This window comes from Protopterus annectens, chromosome 13.part0 (assembly GCF_019279795.1).
Source record: "Protopterus annectens isolate FY-2018-M chromosome 13.part0, PAN1.0, whole genome shotgun sequence".
NCBI lineage: Eukaryota > Metazoa > Chordata > Ceratodontiformes > Protopteridae > Protopterus > Protopterus annectens.
Window position 1 is genome coordinate 328,952,473 of NC_056747.1, and position 13,778 is coordinate 328,966,250.

Consider the following 13,778-nt stretch of genomic DNA (forward strand, 5'->3'; position numbering starts at 1 on the left):
GTTTATAGGTAAGTACTAGGCTATCTGCCCAAGGGCATTTATAAGTCTAGCCAGAATGTGTTGGCTTTCGCCACCCCCTTAGTTTAGTTCCCTGTGCCCCTGTCCAGCAGAGCCATTATTTCCCTGTGCCACTGTCCAGCAGAGCCACTGCAGTGATCCCCGGGGTAAATTTTCTGTTTCCCATCCACCTGTCAAGATTTCTCTTGAAGAGTGTTAGTGAGGGGCTCTGCCTGATATATATTGGAATCCTGTTCCAAAGCATGGGGAGTCTCTGGGACAGGAATATATCCCTCCAGCATGTCCTATTTATCGTTGTGGTGAGGTTTATATCTCTAGAGTGTGTGGCTCATGTCCATCAAATTCTGGGTTGGACATTGCCTTGTATGTCAGGCAGAGATCACCTCTGAGTAAGCGGTATGCAACTGAGTGCTTGAGTCGGGCTGCATGGGGCATCTGTTTGAGGCCAGTAATCCTCTTGGTGAGGTACTTTTGTGGTCTTTCCATTCTAAAATGTGCAAAATATGAGACAAACTGTAAATATTGGAACATAATATTACTTACTGTAGGAATGCTAAAAGAATTATAATGCATGTTTGTGAATGGCTTAACTTGTTCCACAGACTCACAATGAACACTGTCCAGAACTTCTTACCTTGAAACATGATTTTTGTTCTGTCTAATGGTGCTACTGCTGTTTTGGCCACAGCTCCAGCAAATGCTCCAGAGAATAAGGAATTTATCACAGTTCTTTGTTTCAATTCCTGCATTAAAATAATGAATATATCTGAAATCCATATCTGTTTTTCCTTTCCACATAAATTAAAATTGCACTTATTATTAAATAAGTTATGACAGAATGTGTTATGTTGGGATAATGATCTGCCTTGAGTAGGCTGAAACATTAAATGAAATGGGAGCACTTTTACTACCATGGAAAAAAATTCCAGCTGACTTTAACAACACATGGCATTTCCTCACATTTCCTGGACACACACATTTTAATTCATTTATTTTTGGGACCACACGTAAATGCACATGTTCTTTTGTAATTTCCTATCCTGATTGTTTCAGATTTTTATTGTTTAATAAAGCAAAAGTTGTCTGTGTGTTTGCTTTACATTTGAGTAACCTAGAGCATTTTTCCAGCAAGAAATGAAACAACATTTAATGAACAACAAATATGTCCATTTTAGAACATTTAAACCATGGAAGACCACTAGGCCTGTTGTAGTTATAACCACCAAAAAACTAGCCACAGTAAAATATTCAGACTTCCTGTACCCAAATGCCTACTTATTAATACAAAGCTCAGCTAATGACTGCTTAACTTGATCATGACAGCAGGGTCAGTCATTCTTATCCACAGACAGCTCCCATATACAGCAATTATAGCCCCATTGTTGACTGTGTACACCTCAACAGTCTGATTGTAGTAGAATTTAATAAATAATAATTATGGACACAAAAATCTATTTCATGCATGTTTCAGTAGCTGAAGTATTCTTCTTTATTTCACACAAAGGCACACAATTCCAGAGATGTCAGACTTCTTTAAGTAAATCTTAAGAGGGCAAGTTACATACACATCTACATCTTGCCCCCCCCCCCCCCGTATTCTGCTGCCAGCCATGCATCCCAATTTTGTTGCGTTGTTTTCAAAAAACATACAAATGTACACAGTGGCAGATTAAGTGTACATTTTCTCCCCTCAACACACTTTTTTGGACCACTCACAAATGCACATGTTCTTTTGTACTTGTCATCATAATTGTTTTAAATTATATTTGTTTACCAAAACAACATTCATGTGTATTGCTTGCTTTACATTTGAGTAACTGTAAATATTTTTCCAGTAAGAAATTAAACAAAATTTACTAAAGAATAATAAAATTGCTGATTTTAGAACATTTCAACCATAAAAGACCACTCAGCCTGCTATCACTATAATCCAGAAATGTGCACGCCCATCAGTTACAGTCATTTGACTGTGTACACATTAAGTTGTCCAGTTATGACAAAATTAGCCACAGTAAAGTACTCAGACTTACTTTACACAAAATGCACACTAGTCCTGTAAAGCTCAGCTAATGACTGCTTAACTTGATTATGACAGCAGGGTCAGTCATTCTCATCCATTGACAACTGCCACATCTAGCAACTGTAGCCCCACTGTTGACCGAATACTGTACTGAGTAGTACCGAGTGTTAGATTAGGGACTTCTATTTTAAAGTAGTTATTAGACATTAGACAGGCTAACCCGTAAAATAAATTGTGTTTCATTTAAGCATAAAAGACAGTTAAGCAGAAAGAGAAATAACCTTGCTGGTCAAGCATGAGAGACAGTTTATTAGAAAGAAAAGATAAGCATCAAGTGTGCAGACAGAATGCTCTTTTCTCAAGGGAAGATGCAATCTTGCTAGCTACAGAATGTTCTTTAAATAAAGCACATACGAGACAAAGCTTGAGACCAAGGTTATAAAACGTAAATAAAGAAAATTACTGGACAGAAGCAATATAATATGTTGTGTTTAGGACAGCAGTTCAGTTAAGGTTAGTAAGTTTGTTCGACCTGTTACTTCAGAGAAGATGGCAGACACTCGAGCCTGAGTACAGAAGACAGGTCATCTAAAGACTATGTTAGTTGATGTTGTTCAGGACAATCAGAATATGACATGCAGCAACTTTGACCACTAATTGTTTATCAGTATTGTTAATGAAGACATTATTTGGCTATTGTGAACATCTAATAAAGCCTTACTGAATGAACTACAATGTTTGGAGAATTCATTCTGAAAAGTGCACAAGACTTGGGCCATAAAGGAGAGACTGGCACCTGTTTAGCATGAGCATGGGTAATTAACAGATAAAGACTTTCGTTTCTCAGTCTCATTGCATACAGTGTTTCCAGCTAATTATGGTACAGTACAGTATTATCAAGTCTTACAGTAAAGTACTCAGAATTCCTTTATACAAAATGCACATCAGTCCTTTAAAGCCCAGCTAATGATTGCTTAACTTGATTATGACAGCAGGGTCAGTCATTCTCATCCACTGACAACTCCCATATCTAGCAACTATAGCCCCACTGTTGACAGAGTACACCTTAGACTTAATCATAACAGCAGGGTCAGTCATTCTTAGCTGCAGGCAGCTACCATATCCTGCAGTTAGAGCCCCACTGTTGACTGTGTACACCCCAGCTGTCTGACTGTAGCAAAATTAAATAAACACTAGTTATGAACACAAAAATCTTTTTCAAGTGTGTTTCATACAAACAGAGAAGCTTGAGTATTCCACTTTCTTTCATACAAAAGCACACTATTCCTGCAATGTCAAACTGCTTAAACTAAGCAAAGCAAGTTACAAACACATTTACATATTGGACCCCATATTCTGGTACCAGATAGTCTAACTCAGTGGAAAACAAAATGATTATTTTTTCCAGAGAACTGTAACTTTAGGGATACAATGTTTCCATAGAAAGGGTATGGGAATGCATCTCAGAGCTGAGGGGTATAGGGTAATAGACTGCCTGTAAATGTATGCATAGTTAGTAGCTTAGGTTCTCTTCAGTAGTGAGCACTCTGAATACTGCAGCACTAAGGAATTATTTTGTATAAATTTTTGGTTATCTTTTTCAAGAAGTCCAGCAGCTGGTAGTTAAGCTTTTGTAGGGAAAGGCATCTTATAAACTCTGAATTTACTAAATCTCACTGACACAGCAAACAGCTGTTTTGTAGAAGGCACTGGTGTATAGACACAGACATTTTAAGTACAGAATTTATCTTCAATGATACAAATATATAATCCATCCATCCATCACTCCTTTTTCCATTTTTACATATGAGGTTGGAGTGTCACATCAACAATGACCATCATCATCTAGAACTAGTGCTCACACCACAGGGTGGCTAGCCCTGCCACACTTGTTCTTCCATACTTTACACATGCACATACTTGCACTTATGGCCAATTTAGAATGTCCAATCCATCTACTGCATGTCTTTGGAATGTGGGAGAAAAATTAAGCACCCAAAGAAAACCTATGCGAACAAAGCAAAGATGCAGACTCCACAGAGAAGGTACCCTGGATAAGAATTGAACCAGGGAATCTCTTGCTCCGAGGTAACAACACTATCTGCTGCACCACTGTTCTGCCATGACTCCAGAATTCTCACAGTATTGTTAAGAGTTGGAATTTTAAATTCTTCTGCCTTTTTTTCTGTACACTTTTTGACCTCTTCACCTAGACCACTAAACCTTTTCTTTGTCTTTCTACTTTAGTTGTACTCCACTGGATGGCAGTAGTCAAACAGCCACATGGGCGAGAGTTTCATTCTGGTGAGCCATCATCCCTGGGCAGTCTGGATTTTTTTCTTTGTGCTCTAATCCATTCCCACTGATATCTGATGTACATTTGCCAAGTGACACCCTTCTGGACTATCCGGACATGCATGTGATTCTACATGTGACTTCCAAGATGGCTGCACATTGAATAACAGCATAACTCTAGCTCTCCCAGTGTGAAAACAGAAAATCAACAGAGAAGGCCAGTAGACTTTTGTGTTTACGGGTACATTTCAGTAACTGGCATGTGGTTCCGCATGTATGCCACTTTCTGACTATGGATCTATACACTGTTTTGAGAAGCTGTTGCTCATGTTATTATCTCCATGCCTACTTGATCACCTGACCTCCTCCAAGTGTCAGCAGTCCCTTTGGCACCTAACTGTAGCCCTGTCCTCAGAAGCACACTTTCATCTCCTCTGACCACTCCTTTCATCATTTGGGACATAGTTAAGAGTTGTATCCCATCACATCATACACAAGAACTGACAAAGAATATTTCATGACAGACTGCTAACAAAGGTATTGTATCAGCCGCAATTTGAAAGTTCCATGGACATACATATGAGAGAGAAAGAGGGATAAAAAATGGATTTTCAAATCTATTTGCCTGTTCCATCCATAACAGGAAATATTATTTGAGCGCTCTCTTATTTGCTAATGCTTCTGATAAAGGCATTCTTTAACTTTATTAAACAGATGAGGGGGATAATAATTCTATCTGATCTGTACTTCAGGATAATAGTATAGTTGGTACTAAGGCCAAGCTGGCAAGATTCTTCTTCTACCACGTATATGAACCAATTAACACATACAAAAAGATGACATTAACAATGATCACTTTTCAGAACCATTTACTAGTTTCAAAAAGGGTTCCTATAGTTGTCACTGATATAGCAACCCATGCTCTTAAAGCAAATAATAAAACTGCATCTACAGAGCAGGTACAATTACTGGGGTTTTGGTTTCAGAATTGACACTGGCTGTACAACTGGGAATGTTGCTTATGAAAACGTTGGAAAAAAAGTTGAGTTTTCAATTCACTTACACTGTGTAGTTGTAGAACAACCACTGAAATACACACACAATTCAGTATAACTATAACCTGCTGCAAAAGCACACAATCACTGCCATAAAGGCAGAGATACTGCTGAAAATATATCCTAAATCAAAATATAAAGTAGATGCTGCAATACTGTAATAAAAACCTCCCACAAAACGGATGCTGCTGTTAGTCCCAAGCAAATGAAGTAACTGCAAATTTAACCTCCTCTTCTCCTGCAAAGAAGACACACACATTAACATTTTACAAAGAAATTCAATCGTTGGCTTGCAATGTTCCTTCATTTGTCTTAAAAAAAAAACTTCTGAATAAGGCAATCTGTCAGCTGTTTTGGACAGCTGATCAAAAGGTAATGTGAACTGCCAGAGTTTCAATTAGTTCTTTTATTCCAATTTCCAGGTGAAGCCTTTTTTGTATGCAACAGGATTTGCACAACTTCCTCAACCAAAAAGCAGATCATCCGTGACCCAGATTGTCTGAAAAGTAATACACCTTGGGGTCACCAGCTGACTGTGAATTCAGAATATAGCGCAGAGAGAATGAAATGATAAGGATTCTCCTACGCATCACTACTCTATTTCTGAAAGTAAAAGGGGCGAACAATTTCCCTGTTCTGCCAAATGTCTCACCTTGAGTAGCACGATTAAGTAGGTTTCTAAATGAAGCATTTTTGAATGCAGGTAGTTTAAAGGATTTTTCTTCCCCAGAGGTTGACATTTTATGAACAGCCTTGTTTGCTTCATGCACATTTCATGTAGTGGCATGTTCACTGCTGTAGGTAACAATCAGAAGAGAAGGGAGATTTGGGCTCTGACCAAACATAAGCTTAAATAGACTGTAAACACAGACACTCTGCACATCTTTTTTACCATAATAATAAAATATTTCCCTACTCACATCTACTACTAACTCTTACATTTAACAATATTTGTATTAGTGTCAGATTGTGTCCTTCTAAGGGGCCACTGCTCCAAAGACTACTTGCCACTGTGGTCATAGTTTCAATGCTGAAGGTCTCGCCATATTTCTAAGTACATGATTATTAAAGAACTTCTGAGGTGGACCTTGCTTGGTTATCCAGCAAAGAAAACCATTTTTTCACAATGTCTGCAGATCTGTTTGCAATGCTTCCAGAACTGAAAAGTGGAAAGTGACTGATGATATGAAGGTATGAAATGTCATGCTCAAACTCAGGCAAATCCAAGCCAAATGTTTTAGAGGCAAGAGGCAAGCCATCAAACAGGCCTATGTTTAGATCCGTCACTTAAGGCAAACCTCATAATTGTCAGCAACCTGCTTCAAAACAGAAATCCATTCATGATCTTGGTTTCCTGAACTATAAAGCCTTTTCTATGGTCTGTCCATATAAGCATGTCATACCTAAAGATGCAGTTTCTTATTTCCTGCGTCTCTTCCCTAGTCATGTTCTCTGAAACTGTAAGGATTGATTTCTCAAAATGACTCTGTTTCAATGTCTATATTCAGCATGTTGGCATAGTAATGTCTAGAACTCAGAGGCGATCTCTGCTCGACTTACAAAGCCATGTCTGACCCAGCTCTGTTAGAAGTGTCACATCTAAAGAATTCCCAATCCCTCCGCACCACACACTCCAGAGACCTCAACCTCATTACCACAATCAACAGAACGTGATGAAATTGCTATGGAACAGACTTCCCATACATGTCAAACAGAGCACTTCACTGACCCTCTTCAAGAGAAATCTTGATGAGTGGATGGGAAATAGAAACTTCACCGCAGGGATCACTCCAGTGGCTCTACTCAACAGAGGCACTGGGAACTAAGGTCGGGTGGCACGATGCCAGGGTAATCCTATGGGCTAGGCTTGTAAAGGCTCCAGGGCCATTAGCCTAGGACACTCCTATGAACTTATGAACCAGTAAATGCAATAGTCTCTGGTTGTTTACACATCACATCTTTGTTGTTTTCCAAGTCCAGGAACGTCCTTGCCCTTTTGAGGATGTCTTACTCAGCAACAAAAGGCATCTTAACTGGAAATACTTCTGTTTAAATATCTTACTTACCTTGTACTACCAAACATACACGTCTCAATAAGCTTTTAATCTCAGCTGATGATGGAGCTGTCTAACCACTTCTCCAAAAACAGTAATGTGCATGCAGTACAGGTTCATAGGTTCTTACTAAGCTTATAGCCAAAGGAGGCCAACAAGACACTTGGCCACATCGTCAAATACTGGTGGAAGACTAACAGATATCAATCACAACTCACTCAAAAGATTATATTACAAAAATCCGTATCTGAAACTTTTTGGGCAAATTTATTTTGTATTCTTCCTACCACTATTTTTATTAGTTCACCTAAAATTAAAATGGGAAGTTTTATGACAAATACAAGGAGGAACTGTATCACTGAATAAATATCAATGCCTTGGAATAAGTTACTATTAGCAATGCGAGTGTCAGTAACCTTAAATGCATTCAAGAAAGGAATAGATTCTTGGGTAACCATGATGTCTACAACCCTATATATTCAGTCTGTGTTCTTAGAATGCCTTCAAGAATGAATACTGTTCATGACTTATAAGAACTCCATTTGGGCAGCTTTCAGCACGTGAAAGGCGCTTTGATGTAGAGCATATTCTGCTTTCCTGATATATTTATCCAATAGATTATCAACCAGTAATGAGGCTCACACATTTTTTTTTCTCTCCACTACTTAATTTTTGCTCTGTGAAATATAATGGGTATAGGCTTAATGTCCACTGAAGTCTCCGATTGCCTTTTCTCCCAAAAGTGTACTTTAGGGATAATTGCAATGAGGTAAAATTAAGTTAGCTACATGCAGTTAATGCCAGTTGTCCATCTTTTACATTATGCTGTATCTAACAGCTTAAAAACCAAGCACAACTTCTAAGAACACTATATACCTACATATATAACTAAAGCATTGCTTAAAATAATTGTTTTATCTTCCACAGAAACTGCACCATCTCTGATAATCTATTCAAAATTGAAGCATCTCTCAAGTACAGTCTTCATCCTCTTTCATATCAATAAAGTGGGCATATTCAAATCTCCTTCAGAAATCTCCATTACAACATCTCTCTCTATCCTGGTAAGCAAAGTACGACTGCAAAGAGTTGCATTTTATTTTTCCAGCTCAGCAATCTGAGTCTAAATCATGACCTCTTTTTTTCCAGCTTTCATAGACCCTCTTTTTATTACTTACAGGAAAGATTCAGTTGAACAAGTTAAGTTTTCAAGACATGAGCAATTTATTTTCTTGAACATCCATGCTGCACAACCAAATCCACTGATGTACACAGTTCATATTCTATACCACAAGAATAGCATACACTCCTTGCCATAAAGGCAGATGCTGCCGCAAAAAAGTCAAAACAATGTATAAAGCAAATGCTACAATAAATATCCCCCACAAAACAGATGCTGCTGTAAACTTAGACAAAAGGAAGCAACTGTACACTTTAGAGCTCACCAAATCACACAAAAGTGTTTACTACTACTAATATGCAGAAGGAATGCTGTCATTCTCACCTCTAAACAGGGCCAGTGTTAGCATTTGGGGGGTCCCCAGCAGATGTCAAGTTGGGTGCCCCTGGGCACTTCCAGTCAAAGCATCACCCTGTCACTGCCACCCTTCCTATCCATCGTTTTACACGCTGCAAACGTTTAAAAGTAGTACACAGACTGACCAGTAGCTACAATGCTCTTACATTAGAACAGGCCAGTGTACCACACTATGTTGGCCTGCAAAGGGACATTCACAGTTACTTGCATTTAGCTGCAACAATGATACAACAGTTCTATGTACAGCGCTGGACTTGGGTGAAATGGAGCCTTAGGCCCTGCCTACGGTTTCAAACCCTGCCCCCAAACAAACACACACATCTTCCAGAGCTCCTCTCCATTTCTCCCCATGCTGGGCTCCCAACACCATGCACATTACTTTTTTTTTTTTTCCAATTCTCACATTTTACTTTTCTATTCAACCTTTTCAAGAAGCCATACATTTTTTTCTTTTTACACAACCTTTTCTTCCAATGATGGCTTGAACAGAAATTACAATTAAGGAAAGAAATTCAATGTGTTGCTGTCTGGCTTTAGTTTACCATGCATCCTTTCGACACACCTTTCCTGACCAAGACAGCACAGTAATAACCATTTAGGAAATAGCTCAATTAAGTCAGTGCCACAGAAGCCATGGCAATTATAGATGCGCTGGGATACACTTTACAGCATTTTCCCAACCTTTTAATTTAACAGTGGCCTAAACAAAAGTCATAAGAAAAAGAATTTCAGTCTTATTTTTCTTTTTTTCAATGAAGACATAAGTTGTGGCCAAGGCTTAATGCTCAAAGCTGACAAAATAGTAGCTCACAATACATTAACAAGCCAGATGCAGTGAGGATATACAGATTTTGTCGGGAAATACTGCTCGCCTCCCTGATCTCCCAATAAAGACAGTCACTGCCTAAGCATCCCTCTGGTGTTAAATTTGGATGAAAGCAGAAGTTCAAATGGTCGCAGTCATGTATTTAAGTGACTACTGTCATATAGCATGCCTCCTCACTCTTCACCCCTAAACCCCAAAGGTAGCCACTTGTATACATACCTGATGAGTGACTGAGAGGAAAGTGAAAAAATAATGATTGCAGTAATGTGTTGTACTTTGTTGGTCCTAGATAGTACACCGCCCCTACAGAAGCCATAGTAGTTTTCTTTGAATACTTCTGAGGTCTGTATGAAAAGTAAAGGAAACATTGACCACATCATCCATAGTTTGAAAATGTTAAGGAATTATTCACAACACACTACACATTAGTAGGAGTTTTATGAAAGTCATGCTACCTCTATTTATACCACAAGTTAAACTTATACTTTAGTATTACTGCAGCCTTTTGCACATACTGCAATAAATAAATAATTTCCATACTGTTTCTATAAAATCCATTTTCTCTTACTCCAGCAGTATTATGCTGTGACACTGCCAGCGCCCAGCTATCTGGAATTTTGTAAATAATCATATGTAATTTGTGAATATTAATGTGATTCATATGCTTGTCTTACAAATGTAAGAGAAATATGCTATGTGTATATTAAACTACTGGTGAAGAAGTGCGTGTTGAACTGTATGCTATGTTCTGAGCTTCAAGAATGTAACCACATTGTACCCTACTGGAAAAGAGCAGAAATGTATACCTGCGCTATGCAAATGTAGGTTTTAATAGTAGAAGTTGAAACATACAGAGTTAACTTGCAAAACTTCAAGAAAATAAGTGGAAATTGTTTTATGATGTGCTATAAAGTTAGTTAATACAGCAAGAAGACAGGATGTCTAGAGCTAGAAGTTGTTCCTATTGTCTTGAAACAGAAATAATTACTAGGTTTCAAATGTGAAGTGTTTTTATTTCTCTGTGACTTCCTAGCAGTTTTTTTGACACAGAGATGTTGGTTTCTGTTAGCCTGGGAACTGAAGGCAGGTGACAAAGAGTGATGTCATCCAGCTGACCCAGCAGTAATGTTTAGATATTAATTTGGGAACTCTGAGACCGTGCATTTTGTATCTTGCCTTGGATCTGACAACATCCATTCAGCATTTCTGCCTACGTGCTGCTCTGCAAGTAAGATTTAGGCATAGTATCTCTTTTAGAGACAGACAGGAATATAGTAAGATTAGTTTAGATGTTTTCTGTATTTATTTGAGACTGTCCTGCAATATTGTTTTAAAATATTTCCTGTCATTCTGAACTCTGTAGTTACGGTGTTGCTGGAGTATTGTCTTGTTCTTTTATTATTTATTACATATATTTAAACATTTTTAATTGTGGCTGGTCCGTTTAGAGATATTTAAGCTCAGAGTACTTGCGTATGTATTCAATGACACTGTACAGGCCACTCTAATAGCCTTAGTCTTGGTCACAGTTACCATTTGGATAAATGTAACATTACACGGTAAGATTGAGCATCCTTTGGTAAGGGCCTTATAGTAGTTGATAAGTAAAGACAGGGTTGTTGGCAGTGATAACTACCTTTTAGTCTGGGCAGAAGGGGGCATAGCTAGGAAACATGTGCCAGTCTTTCCAAGGAGTGTGTGTGTGTTTGCATATAAATCATATCTCAAAGTGTGTGTGTGTGTGTGTCAGCTACTTGGGCAAGGACACGAAGCACTGGTTGGACAGAGAGGCTGCTGGTGGTTTTGGCTCGACCGCTCAGCTGAGATCTTAACCCTATAGCTTTGCCAGTGGGGAGTCTTACTGGGCATCTGGAGAGAGAGGGAGAAACCAGCCTCAGACTGACTGTGATCTCTGTGTGCTGTTAAGGGAAATTGTACTTTACTTTGTGTGTAGCTGTCATCCTCCCAATGTGTATGTCCCTCACTGGTGCCAGTGGTGAGGATTGAGGCTCCTTGATTACTGGACCAGTGCAGGGGCATCACATATGCTTACTACCATATAAACATACGACAAACATTTTTTCAGTGGACTTCATTTTATGCAGATTTTAAAGGGCACTATATTTGGCCTAAAGATCTCCTAAAAATCCCTCACTGGATGACTCCTTCTGCCTACCTTACACTGTATGCAACAGAAACAGCAAAGGGGCTGGTCTTCATTTTAAAAAAAAGTCAGCCAATATCACCAAAACTAAAAATGGGGAAGCATTTTGAAGGGAAACCTTCCTTTGAAACCTTTTCTCATTAAGCTTAGCAGACTCCCTTACTACTTGCATTTAAGATTTCCTTAGATGACTATATGGATGACAGGAAAATCAGTCACAGGATGATGATGAGTATGCTTCTAAACAGCCAACAAGCTCTAGGCTTGCAAACAAAACCTATGAACATGCGTTTTTGAAGGCACCATGTAAGACAGCCTTTATTCATTTTCCTGTTCCTTTTTCAGCTTAACAAAGTACCCTTTTTATTATTTACAACCTCTCATTTCCTTGAAAAACTACTTATATCACCTCTCTCCACTTTATGACACTCTTCATGCTATTTACCATAATCACATGCAAGATATCTTTTGTGAAGGTTTACATTTCATCCAATATTCCAAACTTACTCACCAGACATTTTTAAATTGCACTTAACTCAAACACATGTTAAAGTTCATCCCTCTAAATGTCTCTATTGTACTAGTTTGATCTGTCATCAAAAAGGTAACCAAAACATCCTGCTTATTCTTCATCAGACCATGGTTTAGTCATCTTCTCTTCATTCATTTCTTCACAATTAGTTCAGACAATGTATTTTCCCCTTTCCGGACAGCTTCATAATCTTATTTTCAAAATAATTTTTCGATCAATGCTTTCACTATAAAAAGGACACTTGCTGAAAAGTACTCCAGATGACTGCCAGAACAAATCTGACTGACGAATTCCAGTCCCCCAGAATATCCTTTGTTTCCTAATGAATAATCTTACTAATTAAAGCTTCATCACCTTTAATGGCATTAGTCCACTAACCACTAACTTAACATCTGCTTTAGGTTTTTACATCCACTTCCTTATTTCGTTATTTCCTTACTACTGAGCAAAACATATATTTAAAATAAAAAAAAAATTCTACCTTAACTTATCTTAAAAGGATGCATCTTTCTTTTATAATATTACAGTCTTTAATAATTACCCATGTTGCCATAAAATGGTGCTAAACACAAACCCCTTCCCTAGACAGTCGAGACAGAAAATTATTCAGAGTATTCCTAAGAATCCCAGGCATATATCATAATCTACTTCATCCCATATTAGTTCTGTGATTTGAGCCACAACCAGTTTCTTTCCACAAGTGTCCGACAACGCATTCCATTTACCAGTTGTATACAGATCCTTCCAACCAAAGCTAAATGATGACACACTACATCTACCAGTTACATATAAACACTTCTGGCCAAAGTCAGATCTATCACCTCTAATCTGAATCACTACCCTCAACTTCAACCATCAGTTTCCAGAACTGATCCGGTCCCAGTTTTCCACTCCCATACTGTTCCTTCTATGAAACACACTTCCTCTTCCTTCAGTTGAAATTGGTATGTGGTTTCATATCAAACATTTTTCAGAGTTCATTTTTTTCATCCCTAAAGCTGTCTATATATGCAACATACAATTCAGCGTCTATCTCACCATGCGTTTCCACAGCCCCTAACAAATCCATATCCCCGATTACCACAGAGACATTTTAAGCTAGCTATTATAGACCCTTGTTTTTCTAGACTTGCTTGGTCTTAGTACTGGCCTTCAAAAAATGCTAGTGCTTTCAGCTACTGAAAAAAAATTAAAACACCTTTATCAATTCTTACTTTTCTCTATACACTGCTGGGCTTTATATGTACTAAAGCTTAATTAATTCACCACTCAATCAC

General features: G+C 38.2%; 1 protein-coding gene across 3 annotated transcripts in view; it reads right to left on the reverse strand.

Annotated features, from left to right (window-relative positions):
* Nucleotides 1-13,778, reverse strand: part of SLC25A42 (solute carrier family 25 member 42) — a 420,552-nt gene that overhangs the window by 358,648 nt on the left and 48,126 nt on the right. For all 3 annotated transcript variants that reach the window (XM_044053931.1, XM_044053932.1, XM_044053930.1), the window contains exon 3: nt 653-761. In XM_044053931.1, the coding sequence (XP_043909866.1) occupies nt 653-761 (109 nt within the window). The remainder of the gene's footprint in view (nt 1-652; nt 762-13,778) is intronic.